Consider the following 14,885-nt stretch of genomic DNA (forward strand, 5'->3'; position numbering starts at 1 on the left):
TAAAACTAAAGATTTGATGAGTTGATGAGCGAGACGTGTTCGTGTAACATGTTTTTCAACGTAGTGGATACTTGTAACTCCTTTGTCTCTCCTCGAGACATGCTCGTCAAGAGAAAGGCGTTCGTCTCGTGCATCAGAAAGACTCGACGTACTTTCGATTTCCGATATTCCGCACTTCGATGAACATCCAATTCATCCTCTGCCGATTCACCTGCACAATATTTACGTTCAATTTGTATTCCACGTGCCTAGCGCGAAACATATTACTTGTTCCAATGATTCCACGATTCTATTGGAATTCTTGGAACGATTAATTTGCAATCGATCACCACACACAATCCTTCGTAATTTCGAGTCGAGGTAAACGATTCCGAGCGATCGGCCTCGCAATTAGCGAGAAATAACTGTATATCTTTCAACTGGCATTTTTCCATTGACAATATAATGCGCGAAAATATTTACTTTAAGGTTTTTTTTCTTTTTTCTTTTCGCTAATTATGTCGTTATGCCGATCGTACAATGAATATTTTTACTTAAATGTATTTACTCGATTCATGTATGGACATTATTGTCAATGTAATTACGAGTCCTAGTTTAGCTTAGATCAGGCAAGAAAAATTATTTAAAGAAGGAAAAAAAAATATCTTCTGTCCAATTTTCTTCGTTCCAATTTTTATTTTTAAAAATATTTAATGACATCCATTTTTATTCTTATAATAATATCCTTCAAGTTTTTCAAGCTTTTTATATCTTTATTATATATTTCATTCTGAATATTTAATGATGCAACTTTTTATTACATTCTCCATTTTATATATAATGAACGTCCCAAAAACGTAATTAACACGTTCATCGCGTATATCTCAAAACCGAATCAGCACGTACTCTCACGATATTTATGTGATATCGATTCATTTGAGAGACATAAAATCATAACAATTAAAGCACGTATATAAAACTTATAATTTTCCACTGTACAACTTAACAAAGTATAGCGATTAGTTTTACAAAGATTTCCTTAACAAGGATTTCCATCAATCAATGATATAATCAGATACAATCAGAACAAATTTTCATTGATTGAATCTATACGTATCCGATTCAAAATTAATTACTTTCTTCACACAAAATTATCCTTTTCATTCATATTGATTACATTATGCATTAGGACATTCCGTGTCACATTTACATTGTAATTAATTAAAACTTTTCATAAAACACAGAATTCTTCCTTTACGTACGCGCGCATACTCGAGTGTCACAATTGCAATAAGAATCGCTATGCCATTTAGATAATAAACGATAGAAGCCGTGTCAATTGCAGAATCATTGTACAACGTTCATTCTATTACGTTGTTGCGCACGAAATGAATTTCACAAATTCAAAAATAAATGACCACGAAATAAAAAGCTTTAACGCTTTGTCAATTTGAAGCCGGATGAATTATTTTATCGATTCAATCTTATTACAGAGAAGCAAATCGCAATGAATTATACTTCAACATCAACGTTTCCTTATACGGATTTAAAACTCGATATTAACGAAACTTCTCGAAAAAGATTACACGAAAGGAAGAAACAAGCAATCTTCTATATCTTTCGAAAAAATTACAATTGACAAATTAAATATTATTCCCAATGAAATTCGTTTCGTATACGATCTTAATATGCTGTTATCGATTTCAGGAATATCGATGGTCATCGATACCTGTACTGTACCGCGAGAATGACCGATTTTATTACATAACAGGAAAATATACTCGTGTAGCTAGATCGAAGGCGTATCGTATGCTTTGGTTTCTCGACTTATCGTTCGGTTCTCGTTTCCATTCCAAATCGGCGCGACGAGGTTCGAACAGGTAACCATAGTGTGTCATAACGGTTCAGAAGCCATTCCACGTTGCTTGCCGAGAGAGCAAGAATCGCCAAGTGGGAAACTGCGTATCCATGGTGGATATTGAGAGAGGTCTCTCGTCTCGAGATCTAAGCGTATCAGATTCATTCTGGGCCCGTTTACGTATTGTTAATCGCCTCCTTATTCTTTCTTCGCGAGATTAAAGCGATTCTTGCTGACCTTGCCGCATTGTTACGACCGCTGGTACTACGGATGACGTTGTAATGGCGCTTAATGACGCTGGATTTTCTCTTCTTTTTATTTTGAAATGCGTCAACCAGCCAACTTATATTTATACACGATCTTTAAACGATCTTTCGCGAAAGTAAAGTAAGATGTTGAAAGAGGATATTCGTAAGGCTTCCATTACTCGTTCGGATATATATTTTATTTTCTTATCCTCTTCAATTCTCTTGTGCAATAGATACGATAAACTAAGCTACAATGTTACAAGAGAATCTTTTTTTTTTTCCCGTAAGAGTTTGTTTAAGTTGTCTAGTTTTAAAATAAAAATCTGCTACAACATTGTGGCTTGTGTGTGTGGCCTCTTTTGCAAGAATGTGAAAGATTTTGTAATTTTTGAAGTTATAAGAAATATATAACTATTAATTAATTATAAGTAATAATAATATTATTATTATTGTGGTTATAATAATAACTTAGACTGAAAAATAATTAATTAGTTCATTTTATTTGTCTCAAATTTTTTTTCATTTTTCATCCAAAGAAAAAATTCAAACCTACATATTAACATTTACAATTTAACGTTTTAGATTTTTGAATCAGTTGTTAAGTTAATTATCAAGTTTTTTTTTTTTTTCAAAAAGAGAAGAATAATGAAGATATTCCATAATGAAGTTTCCCTTCTCTTCAAATGAATTCAAGGATTAATAATGCATTTGTTGCCCGCATATAGATTCTTACTAAATCGTGACGACACATTTTGACGATACATATTTAATAAAGGAAAATCAGGACATAGAAAAGAAATTTATAAAATCTTTTTTTTTTTTCTTTGAACTTTCGAAATGTATAGATAGATGTAGAAAGTTTCGTTTTCTATCTTCTTATGATGATACAAAATGATAATAATGTTTGTTTTTTTTTTTTTTGTTTTTTTACGATACAATTCTTTGTAATAAAAGAAGAGAAAGACATAAATAAACTTATATTTTTTTTTTCTATAAAAAGAAATATATTAGAATAATAAATACTTTATCTTATTATTATTATATTTTTAAATTTTAAAGAATTATGCAAATGAAATTTAGAAGAAGAATGCAAATGAAATAAAAAGAGTGGTATATCAAGAAACATCTTTGATATTCCTTTTCGTAATCGGAATGTTAAAAAAACAAGATTGAATGGTGTAAATTGATTGGAAAAAGAAAAAAATTGCAAAAGAAATGTTGCGGTTGAAATAATGTTGAAACATTAGGTGTTAATTGATCGAAGAATTTATTCGAGGAAAAAATATGAAGGAAATATCGAGAGAAATTGCTCGAGAGAGCGATATTCTTTTACTCGAATACATTCTTGGAGATTTTTCGAACATTTTTTTATAAGTGGATCGCATGCTTCTTGTTTTTCACAGTGTTGCAATTAAGAAGGAGAAAAAGAAAAATTTAAAAGAAATTTATCCCGGTATATTATAACATCTTTTAAACTGGCAATGTTTACTTGCGATTCAATCGCTTCATTAATTCATTATCGAAGATTGATTAATGATAATTATTAATTGTATGCTTATATATATAATAATTATTTCAATCATCCTTTAAGTCAATCACGATTTTTATTTTCTTTAATCCATCCATGAAATTAAAAATTTGCCTCAGTTAATGTCCATTATCGTCTCTTAATAAAATTTTAATTGTCCTACTGGTTCAAATACGCGTCTTAAAAAATCGTTATTATTGCCATACACCATCGATTTCGTTACCATCTATTCTTAGCTCGTTCCCGTATGCATTTCTCTAATTTCACTCTTTCTGTATCATTAAACCGTTCGAACAATGAAATACTTGCTATTAAGGTATCCTGATGAATACATCAGGTAATATTTGTGCCGCATTTTATGCACGCTTCCAATGTGTAATTATGATATCGCCTCTTTCATTAATTCAATGGAGCATTGTGGAACAGCGATATAAATCATAGCTACGGAAAATAGATAAATAAAAATACCTACCTTTTCCGTTAACTTAATAATTTCACATTTTGATTCTCAACAAAAAAAAAAAACAAAAAATAATAATTATTCTTTATGAATTCTAAAAAAAAAAAAAACCGTCGATCATTTTCATCATTCAAGAAATTATATTCCATTTGTTATATTACCCTCCCCTTCTTTTTTTAAATTTCTCCCCCCTCGTTTAATTAAAGTTTAAAAAAATTCGTCGACGACCTTCGATCTCTATATCGTTCTAAAAATTAATTAATAATAATTCACATCATCTTTGATAAATTTTCCAAAGGAGGAAAAAGAAAAAAGAAAAAATCTTTGTTCCAATCCAATTTGTTTGTTTCCCATCGAATGGAAACGCTCTCTTGTATCTCCTCTGCATCGGTGCAATAAAGATTCGGTTTTCCCTGAGAACATGATTCATGCCTGTTGCACGTGACGTTCCATAAAATTCAAACGTGTATCGAATCGATATTAAATCCATAATAACCCGATGCACTTCGCAAGGTAGCCGGAAACCCGATCGACCTTGCGTTCTCGTCAGAATCTCTAAAGTGCTTCTATACTAGGTAAGTATTACTTATTACTTATTTTATCGTCGCGAACGGTTTCGCGCGAGCAATGTTTTCCTCCCGTTCGCCATGCATACATTTACGATCGATTAACGGTCCGCGGCTAATAGTTTATTCCAGCCACCGACATATTTACGATCCCAGTCAGAGATTTGTTCCTTTTTTATTTTTTTTTTTCTTTCCTTCTTTTCTCTCCTCCTCCTCCTCCTCCTTTTTTTTTCCATTCGTACAATACTCGTGGTATACAGATATTATTATATACTCGTTTGTAGGTATAATGGTTGGTATAGTGCCGCAAGTGCAACCAGTACCGGACTATGAGTCAGGCATTCTTGAATTATGTATTTGGATTAGCTGATGACTTGTTTAATGTTTACAAGCTGACACATTCTAGTTAGAATGTTCACGTGCATTGCTTGCCGCGTAAGTACATTGACATTTGTACCGTGGCACGATCACGGTCCGGATCGAATAATATTTGACGTTCGATAATCTTTTGTCAATAACCGTGCTCTAAGATTACTTTCTGGTGTATCTGTTGATTGTTGTTAGTGCATGGGTTAGTGAAATAAAGTACGGTTAGATACGGTTTGATATCAATTGAGTGTTTGTAATAAAAATAGAACTCTTGTTCAATTCTCATTGTTGAGGTTTATGCATAAACACGATTTCACGATTTGATTTGATATTAATATTTTAATTTTATAATATCAAGTTTTTATAGCCATACACTTTTCTGAGAAAAGAGTATTTTTGTTTATTTTTCGAGGAATCTTTTTTTCGTCAAATGTTCCACAATTCTTCCACAATTTCAAAAAGTATTTCAAATTTTTTGTAGTTACGTACAAGATAAACTTGGTGTACGATATTCTTGGATTTAATTGTTTTAGATAGCAAATGATGTAACGAATACAATGGAAATACTTTTTGTAGTCAGTTTAAGTTTTTCCTACTAAATTGCTGCATCTGTATACAGGTACACAATTATGCGGAAGTGAACAATGCAAAAAAAAAAAAAAAACTAAATCTATTGAAGAAGAATTGAAAATTCTGCAGTAACTTTCCGCTTTTCTGGAAATTAAACAAAGTTAAGGAGAATTCGCTTTTATCATAAATTCGTAAATTTCAAATTTTGAAATTAAAATTATGGAAAATTTTATGGAAAATTGTACTTACTTGTTTGAATATTATACTAATGTACAAATAAAAGAAAAGAAGATTAGATTATTTGAAAGATAAGAACAAGAATTTGTGAATAATTTGAACATATATTAATTCTTCCTTTCAGAGATACGAAAATTTCCAAAAAAGTTTCAACGCGATGTCAACGATTTTTTAATTTTTGTTTGAAAAATCCACTTAACTTGTATTAACGTTTCCGTTGATTTTTTTTTAACATCGAAATATAAACAATGAATGTTTAATGAATTAGTTCGTACATATAGCGAAAAATCTAATAGTGCATTGATTAGTGCATTGGGGACAACGACACCTTCGTGTCGTGCAATTATGCACAAATTGTTGTTCGTGTTTTTTTAAATAAGTTGAAGTGACTTAAAATAAATTAAAATAAACATTATAACACAATCGTCCTAATAATAAAACGATACATATTTTAGTGGCAATAAATTTGAATAAATGGACTTGTTTGTAAATGAAAAATTATTCGAGGAAAGAAATAATAACAGAATAATTTTCGCGTAACTGGGTTTACGTAAATCCCTCGAGCAAACGAATTTTCGATTACTCATACAGACATCTATATATCGTGTGTAATTAATTTACTCCCGTTCACGAGTTCAGAAAACCACGTTTATCTGTTCAAATATCGTTCAGTCAAGATTTTTCTTTTTTTCAATGTAATTTCACAATTTTACTTACAATGTTTATTTATCGATTCTTATTCCATTATTTTTTTAGAGAGATTTTTTATTTCGTTATTTCTTTATTAAATCGAATTTTCGAAATTAAATGATTCCAAAATTCGATGATTCCAACTTGTTTCCATTCAAATTCTCTGTAATGACAATTAAAAATAACTATTATATTTTTTTTCTACGTTTTTTTCTACTAGTAATATAGTATAATATTAATAATGATATTCGATGACTCATTTTTAGCAACACTGTTCGGTTTTTCTTCGGAATTTATTCAGATAAGATATTTCATAATGACACTAATTAAATGTGCAAATGCTTAAAAACATTTTTTACGATCAGAAGTTCAAACAACTCTTGAATCTCTTTTGTATTGTATATATCTCTGACGTCAAGAAGATGGCATGTAATTTTTTTTTTTTTTTTTTTTCCTTTCTTTTACCAATTCGATCACAATAGTAACACGAGTTACAAAACAGTGGGATTTCGATTAACCGGGTTGATGAAGAGATCGGCACAAACAAGATAGATGGAGGTCTACCGGATGATCAAATCTTAGGCAGAAATAATTAAAAACGTATTGTAATTCAAATATATATTATAAATTTTTCGACCTAGTAGAATGGCAAAAGAAATTATAACAATAATCATGCAATCTATTTTGTGTCATCTTTTAAAACATTTCTTTCCTCTTAAAAAAAAAAGAAAAGAAAAAGATATAAAATATAAAATTTAATTTGCAATCAAATAAAATTACGATATATAATAATTTCGTATTTTAATTGTCTTGGAATATTTCTTCAATCTTGAAAAGATTGACGCCACAAAACATTTAACTCGCAACAAAGAGAATTACAATAATCCATGTCATCCCTCCCCTTTCAAAAAAAGATCATCATCTTGATCACGTCTCTTCAATCTTTTTTAAAAAAAGGAGAAGAATGATTAAGAAGCGCGAGAATTTAAAATTTAGTTTGCGAATTGTCCAACGTGGCCTGGAGGCAGAAGAACGAAACTAAAAATCTCCTCTCTTCAGTTCGTTCAATTCTCGTTCCCCGAGAAAGAGAGAGAGAGAGAGAGAGAGAGAGAGAGAGAGAGAGAGAGAGAGAGAGAGGTTCGTTCAGAATCCCTCGGGGTAGATCGTATTCAACTGCTCCGTGGCTAAATTTAGCGGAAGGATAATTTACCGGATTCTGCTGAACGGCTCTTTTACGAGTGTTCGCCTTCTTCTTGGTCGGACATGGTCGTTATGGGGACTTCCGTGATCCCTCTCTCGAAATTATCCGACCTTCGTTAACCGTGGATCGTATCTGACAAAAATCCACCCCCTTCCCTCCTCCCCATCCACCCACCATCGGTATGTATATACTATGTTGCACATATCCGATGTATCCGTTCGGGATTGGATTCGAAATTTTCTTCCCGTGAAAAAAATTTGTGAAAAAAGAAAAAAAGAAAGAAACTTGAACCGGTTTTTCGCCTGGATATAACGCAACCAGCCTTCATCGCGAAACGAAGTACCATTTTACAGGTGTGCGGATATATTATACGTTTTACACGACGGTGTAGGATAAAATACATCCGAGGAATTTTTGAAGGAGAAATAATTATTTCGTGGTTTGCTATTTGGAAATAAACGGCGACCGAGCATCGCGTTTTAATTAAAAGGGATAAACATTTGGATCTTACAATATTTGTGTAAAATCTTCGATACGAGAAAAAGAAAAAAAAAATTGTAGATGAAGATTAAATTTTGGTAAAAAGAAAAAAAAGAATCTACTTTTTTCTAATATTAAAATATATTTATATCGTTTTTTTTCTTTTTTTGTTTTACCGAGTTTCTTTCGAATTCATGATATAATTCTTATCTAAAATTTTACTTATATTTATCTCACGTGTTATGATATTCTCATAGTATACATACAGATGTTCCATGTCTGGTTTAAATGTGGCGACTCTTAAATAATATTAGAAACGTGAATCTTATTTTGTACCACTCGTAAAATTACTCTTCTGTCAACCGGTTCGCTTTTGAAAGACAAATGTTCGTTTTAAAGATTTCATGTACTATGAACGTTAAGTTTATTACTCATTAAATGCTAGTTTTAGTTTATTGCCAAGAAGATTGAAGCTTTTGTTCAGGATGAGACTAAACGATCGGAATATCCAACGATTAGAAATAAATTATTAAGAAATAAACTCTTTCTCTATTTCTATTATTTTTGTAACTTTGAAGTGACTAGAAATTCGAGCCAATTTCATCAAGAATAAAACCAATCTTTGTAATGCATATTTATAAACTTTTGCAAGTCCTAAAAAAAAAAAATATATGTATTACTTGTTCAAAAAGAAGTACAAAAATCTTACAATTTAAAATACACAGTTTCAAAACAGGAAATGCTTTTATCTTCGATGAATTCTTTTTGCATCTTATCTATCTTTCCAACTAGTTGTTAATCAATCTATGATCGTTCTACCTCACTGATTCCTGTCAACATTTCGCAATAGACATATTTTGAACGGCTGCGCTGAAGTATCAAGGCTCTCGTGTCACAGGTTTTACTGTCACATGCTTTCGAGATTACTTATTTAACATAAGAAAGGCGTATCTTGGATATAAGTGTATTGTGAAATAAATATATCGAACTAAGTATTAAATCTATTTACAATGATATAAATTTGTCAAAAGTTTTATTCAATTCACGCGACAATAATGATTGTATCGCATTGTTCGAGGGTAATTTAAAAAAAGGAAAAGTTACGACCGCCACAATTTTTGCTTTTCGATCATTAAATCAAAGAGAATTTGAAAGAAATCTTCTTTCTCTAAGAAAATCAAAATCAGCTTGCCTTTTTTTTTTTTTTAATACCATTTAACAATATTCTATAAAATTAAAATCTGACTCCTCCGCTTGGATTCAAAAACCTGTATATTGATCTCGCGGTATGATTATGATTTATGATCAATATCAATGAAATATATCTATATTACTTATATCAGGATCAAATATCGATATTAAAATATCAATGGATTATACTCGTTTGATATTTAATACAGTGATTGTAAAAATACAAAAAAAAAAAATATTCTGCAATTATTTTTATAATATTACCCAATTTTTATTTAATTATATTTGATGAAAGATATGAAATAAATAATCAAAGGCGTCACGGGATGGCGAAGATGAAGTGACTAGACAAGTGGCATGTTTGCCATATAATAGTCGGCTAGCTTAAATATAATTTAGAGATACCATTTAGTTGCATCAATTTCCTGGATTAAAACCGCTCAAAAATTAAACTACGAAACGACGTTACGGTACAGATTCGTGACGTGATATTGCAGAAACATTTTAGTAATTATTTCTAGCATTTAAGGCTACAATTATGATAAAATTACACAATTTACAACCGATCGTTTTCTACGAAATAATTCGCACATCAACTTTGTATACACATTTTCTTCGTTCCGCGTATTTTCTGCTATAAATAATTATCAAATAGATCGAAATTAAAGCTTTCGCTATATACACGAACAAATATTTATCGTGTTCCATTTTTATTAACATTCCTGACAAGAAAAATCTTGATTAATTGAATCAAATTGGCAAACGATTATAAAGAAAAAGAAAAATGATTTTCCTTTAATAGAAAATGAATTAAATTTTAGAATTAAATTATATTTAAATTAGAAATATAATATTTATATTTAAAGTAGAAATATAATGATTCTCTATGATGTAGAATAAATTTTTTGATAAATTTTATTCTAATTTTCCCTTTCCTTTTTTCAGGTACGGTGAGAAGCAACGAAAAGTCGACAGTCAAGAGCTCAGTGGTATACAATTGCTTTCTGCAACTGCTTATCAACTGAAGAAACCCTATCAGCAACTCCTCATACCGATCACAATATGGATCGGTATGGAGCAGGCGTTCATCGGAGCAGACTTTACACAAGTGAGTAATTAAGGCGCCCAAGAAATCCTATGAAATGCCAATTTATCGCATTATATATAAAAATCGAATAGTATAGTATATAGAACAAGAATTTCATTTTTCTTTTTCTCCGATCAATCCTCACGTTGATATCGAAAATTGAATAACAATTAGTGTGTACATGCATCGATTAACCTTTGCATCAATAATTTACATCCAGGTAACAAGTAGGTAGTAAGTACATAAATAAGTATTTAAAGTGCACTTATACTTAGAATTACTATGAAATTAGAAATTTATTATTTTTCATTCAAAAGATTCTCAAATCCATTTGTATCATCGTTATTCGATCATCATCGTATTTGCTATCGAATTATGTTCCAAGTTTATAATTTTATTACCATTTATAATCAATGAAATTAGAAATTGAATAATGTCGAAAACATAATGGCCTATATAAGAATTAACAGAACAACAAGAGACTAGATTTTAACAGAATAGATTTTAATTCTGTATAATCTATCCCAAAAGGATAATCCCTTAAGATTCTTTTATCTTATCTCCATCAATACAATAAATTTAACAATGGGAAGGAATTAAAATAAGATTTAAAAAGATAATATATAAGTTATTACACGCATAATTTTCAAATTATACATGGAATTACAGAGATTTAGCAAGAGAGTTTAATAATAAAGGGGTTAATAACCCAAAGACTAAACTTTTTTTCATCAGAAATTCGTTAATCAAGTTTTCAAGAGTTCAAGGATATATTGTTTGCCGATTTCTTAACAACTGGAGGCAATTATTTACGAGTCACGAGGCAGAACAATCGAGTAACAACTCGCCCACGCTCGGTAGAAAATGAACGAGCCTGTTGTCAGAGTGGAAACTTCATTTCGATAAGGCCATCGATTACGAATAGCCGATTATGCATTCGAGGATGAATATCTTCGAAGGAACAGACTAAGAATGGACGACGACGGTCTCATGATCGACGATTTAAAAGTATAATAATATTGGTTACAATAATGACGATGCAATATTATCCATCGATTATCCAAGAATTCTCGCGTTGCTTGTTTCAGAAAGTTACAACACAGATTCGATCTTTTTAGATTAGCTAATACACCAAAAATAATTCACAATATTGATGAAACAAAAATAAACATATTTATTATTCATTTATTTATCTAATTAAGGATAAATATTGGATTGTAAGATGAGATGGCATGGCTAAAATGATCCTATTGTTTTTTTCTTACTAACATTTCTAATTTTTTCATTGTTCTAAAAAAATTTTGAAAAAGTTCAAATTTATTTGCCGAATCTTTACTTCATTATAGAATAATTATTGAAAATATATTATTAGATTATTGAATTACGAGATTTTTTTTTTTAATAAAGAACAACAAAATTATGTTTAAAAGAAAGGCAAACAAGTACAACTCGATCAAAAATAACAATAATCTAATCTGTAATATGAACATTCATAAAATTTCTCTAGATTCTATGATTCATACATTATTGCATATTTTACGCATTTATTGCAATATAATTTTTACAAAAAGCTTGCACTATCTTAAATCTCATCTTACAATAATAAAAATATATCCATTCTTCCACAAAAAACATTTAATGATTATTATAATTATATAATTTTCCTTATTATTATAATTTCTTCCTCATTAAATCGATGAATTAAATCGCGTCGTGTTTAATCATAAAAATTCCCGCGGTACAAAAAAAAAAAAAAAAAAAGAAAAGGAAAAGACGCAGTAACAAAAATAGACGCTAAAATCATTAATGATTATTCTCATCAGATTCAACAACAAAAACTTGGCTAGGATCACCCGGATACAAACCGGATACAGAACGGCAGGTTCATGATGCGTAACGGCCATACGAGGTCGTGCAATTGTTCTCCGGAAATACATACTACTGATCACAGATATGCTGAAATATCGGCTGAAGCACGCATCCTTTGGCTTTAAAGCGCTGAATGACTTCAAATTACAAGTTGTATAATATATACGATTCTCTGTACCGTGATCGGGGAACGCTACTGTTTAAAAAGTACGTGACGTGTATCGACGTTGATCGATTTGCAACACATTTTATAATTTTATAAAATAATATGAATTATGAACTGAAATAGGAAGAGTATAAAAAGCGAATCTTTGTCCATAATTTTTTCGATAAAAAAAAAAACGAAATTAAACCAAAAATCAATCCAAAGTATGGGTTACACAATACCACCATATATAAAATACGGTTAATCATCCATAAATGCATAAAAATCAATAGACTAATCATACGTAATAATAACCCATCAGCTATAATAATTATACACAATAATAAAACTTCGAAACCACGAATATCTCTTTATCCATAATTTTTCAATCAAATTACACCCCATAGAAGATGAGCAACTGATGGCCCTCCTCCCCCCTCTTGTTGCCCCTTCTTTGATCGTTGTTATACATTCGCGCACGCAAAGAGGAGGGAATGAAGAGGAAGAAGAAGAAGAAGAAGAAGAAGAAGAAAAAAAATATAGATGATACAGTTTGGAGAAGGCAAACTTGTCCGAAACCAGTTCGGTGATGAAATATGCGGGCAAATTGGGCAAGGAATAAAGTGATTCGGCGAATAAAACGCTACTGGAAAATATCAGGATACCTGATGAGACGCGCGCCTACCTTTCATTGGATCAGCTGGTTCGACATGTTATAAATAGCCCAGAATTTTATTCTTGCGGCAATTCCCCGATACCACTTCCATACCGGGAATCTCGTGAACCAGTATTTCTTCTTTTTTTTTTCTTTTTCTTTTTTTTCTCTCGTTCTACGGGTGCATCGACGATGCATAGCCTGGCCTGTGCAGCTATCAGCACGGCACGATGTGGCTAAATGAAAGCGCGTAGAACGAATCCTCGTCGATGAATTTTCCTTCCAATTTTAAAAGGAACGTTTTCGTGCACCCGAAATATTTATCTATTATAGATTCAATGACAACGATTACATTAATTTACGAAATTTATTATTACAGAATATATATTGAAAATTTATGATAGAAACCTTCCATTTATAGATACATGTTCCATAAACGAACATTTATTCTCGTCCTGGCAAATTGTTGCGACATTGTCGCATTTTTTATAATCGTGATACTTTCCTTTTTTAGGCTTATATTTCCTGCGCGTTGGGCGTGCATCGAGTTGGCTACGTAATGATCTGCTTTGGAGTTGTGAACGCTATTTGCTCCTTGGTCTTCGGATCTTTAATGAAATTCGTCGGCAGGCAGCCACTTATGGTGCTGGGCGCCATCGTCCATGTTAGTCTTATCGTCGTGCTACTCCACTGGAAACCGAACCCCGATAACCCTTATGTTTTTTATTCTGTTTCTGGACTTTGGGGTGTCGGTGATGCTGTATGGCAAACGCAGGTGAACGGTACGTATTGCAAATTGGTATTTTAACGTGAATATAAATTTTTTATTTTATTCGTTAAAGTTTTTTCGCGAAATCAAAAATTTTTTCAAATTAAAATTAATTTTAATACTTTTATCAGCTTCTTGAAATATCTTTGAAATAACATTGACATGGTTCTACGTATCAACAGAAATTACGGTTATTTATTTCTAATCGGGATAATAGTACAATATACTTGTAATTAGTGTAAAATATCATGTGTAGTGTAACTTTACGTCTTAGATAAAAGATACCTTGACATGAATTTGTAAAGAATTATTAAAGAGGATATTTTTTTTTTTTTATGTTATTTATCTTTTGTACATAAGTTGTAAAAATATATCTAAAAATATTTTCAATCGATATGATTAAGTGCGATGATTAAGTGGCGATTACACAGAATTGTAGAAATAAAATTGTTTGGAAAAATTTTGCAAAGAGATATTTAGCCTTGTTTTGAAAAAAAAAAGAGAATTATTGGATTATTGCATTATGGCATTCAGACGATTATATGTAACTTGTAACACAGATTTTATCACTCGATGTTTATTAGATTTTCCTATTTCAATCGAATCTGATCACAACGAATCTATTCTTTAATAGGAAAAAATCCCTTTTTATCAATCAGATAATGGAAATAAATTAGATTATGATTATCTAAGGAGATAAAAGATTTTTGACAAAAAAAACTTGGAATTGTTCAAGCAATGGAGAAAAAAATTAATATCTAATGAATCTTAAGTTATTCATTTCCTTTTTATTCAGTTCATGAAGTAAATTCAATCTAAGTTGTAACAAATGCAATAAATTAATAGATAGATTTGTTACAGAAAAAATATTTTCTACATCTATAATATTGATAAATTATAATAGATCAAATTAAATTTGATAATTTGTATTCAAATTTGTATTCAACAACTGTTCTGCATTATTCTCGTCAGTCTCGCTCAAT

The 14,885-nt window shown here is 30.7% G+C and overlaps 1 protein-coding gene across 2 annotated transcripts in view; it reads left to right on the forward strand.

The window, feature by feature from the left end:
* LOC122716134 (UNC93-like protein) overlaps positions 1 to 14,885 on the forward strand; it is a 44,187-nt gene that overhangs the window by 25,441 nt on the left and 3,861 nt on the right. For both annotated transcript variants that reach the window (XM_043938934.1, XM_043938927.1), the window contains 2 exons: positions 10,323 to 10,485; positions 13,648 to 13,915. In XM_043938934.1, coding sequence (XP_043794869.1) covers positions 10,323 to 10,485; positions 13,648 to 13,915 — 431 coding nt within the window. The remainder of the gene's footprint in view (positions 1 to 10,322; positions 10,486 to 13,647; positions 13,916 to 14,885) is intronic.

This window comes from Apis laboriosa, unplaced genomic scaffold, assembly GCF_014066325.1.
Source record: "Apis laboriosa isolate Shangri-la unplaced genomic scaffold, ASM1406632v1 scaffold113_cov153, whole genome shotgun sequence".
Taxonomy (NCBI): Eukaryota; Metazoa; Arthropoda; class Insecta; order Hymenoptera; family Apidae; genus Apis; species Apis laboriosa.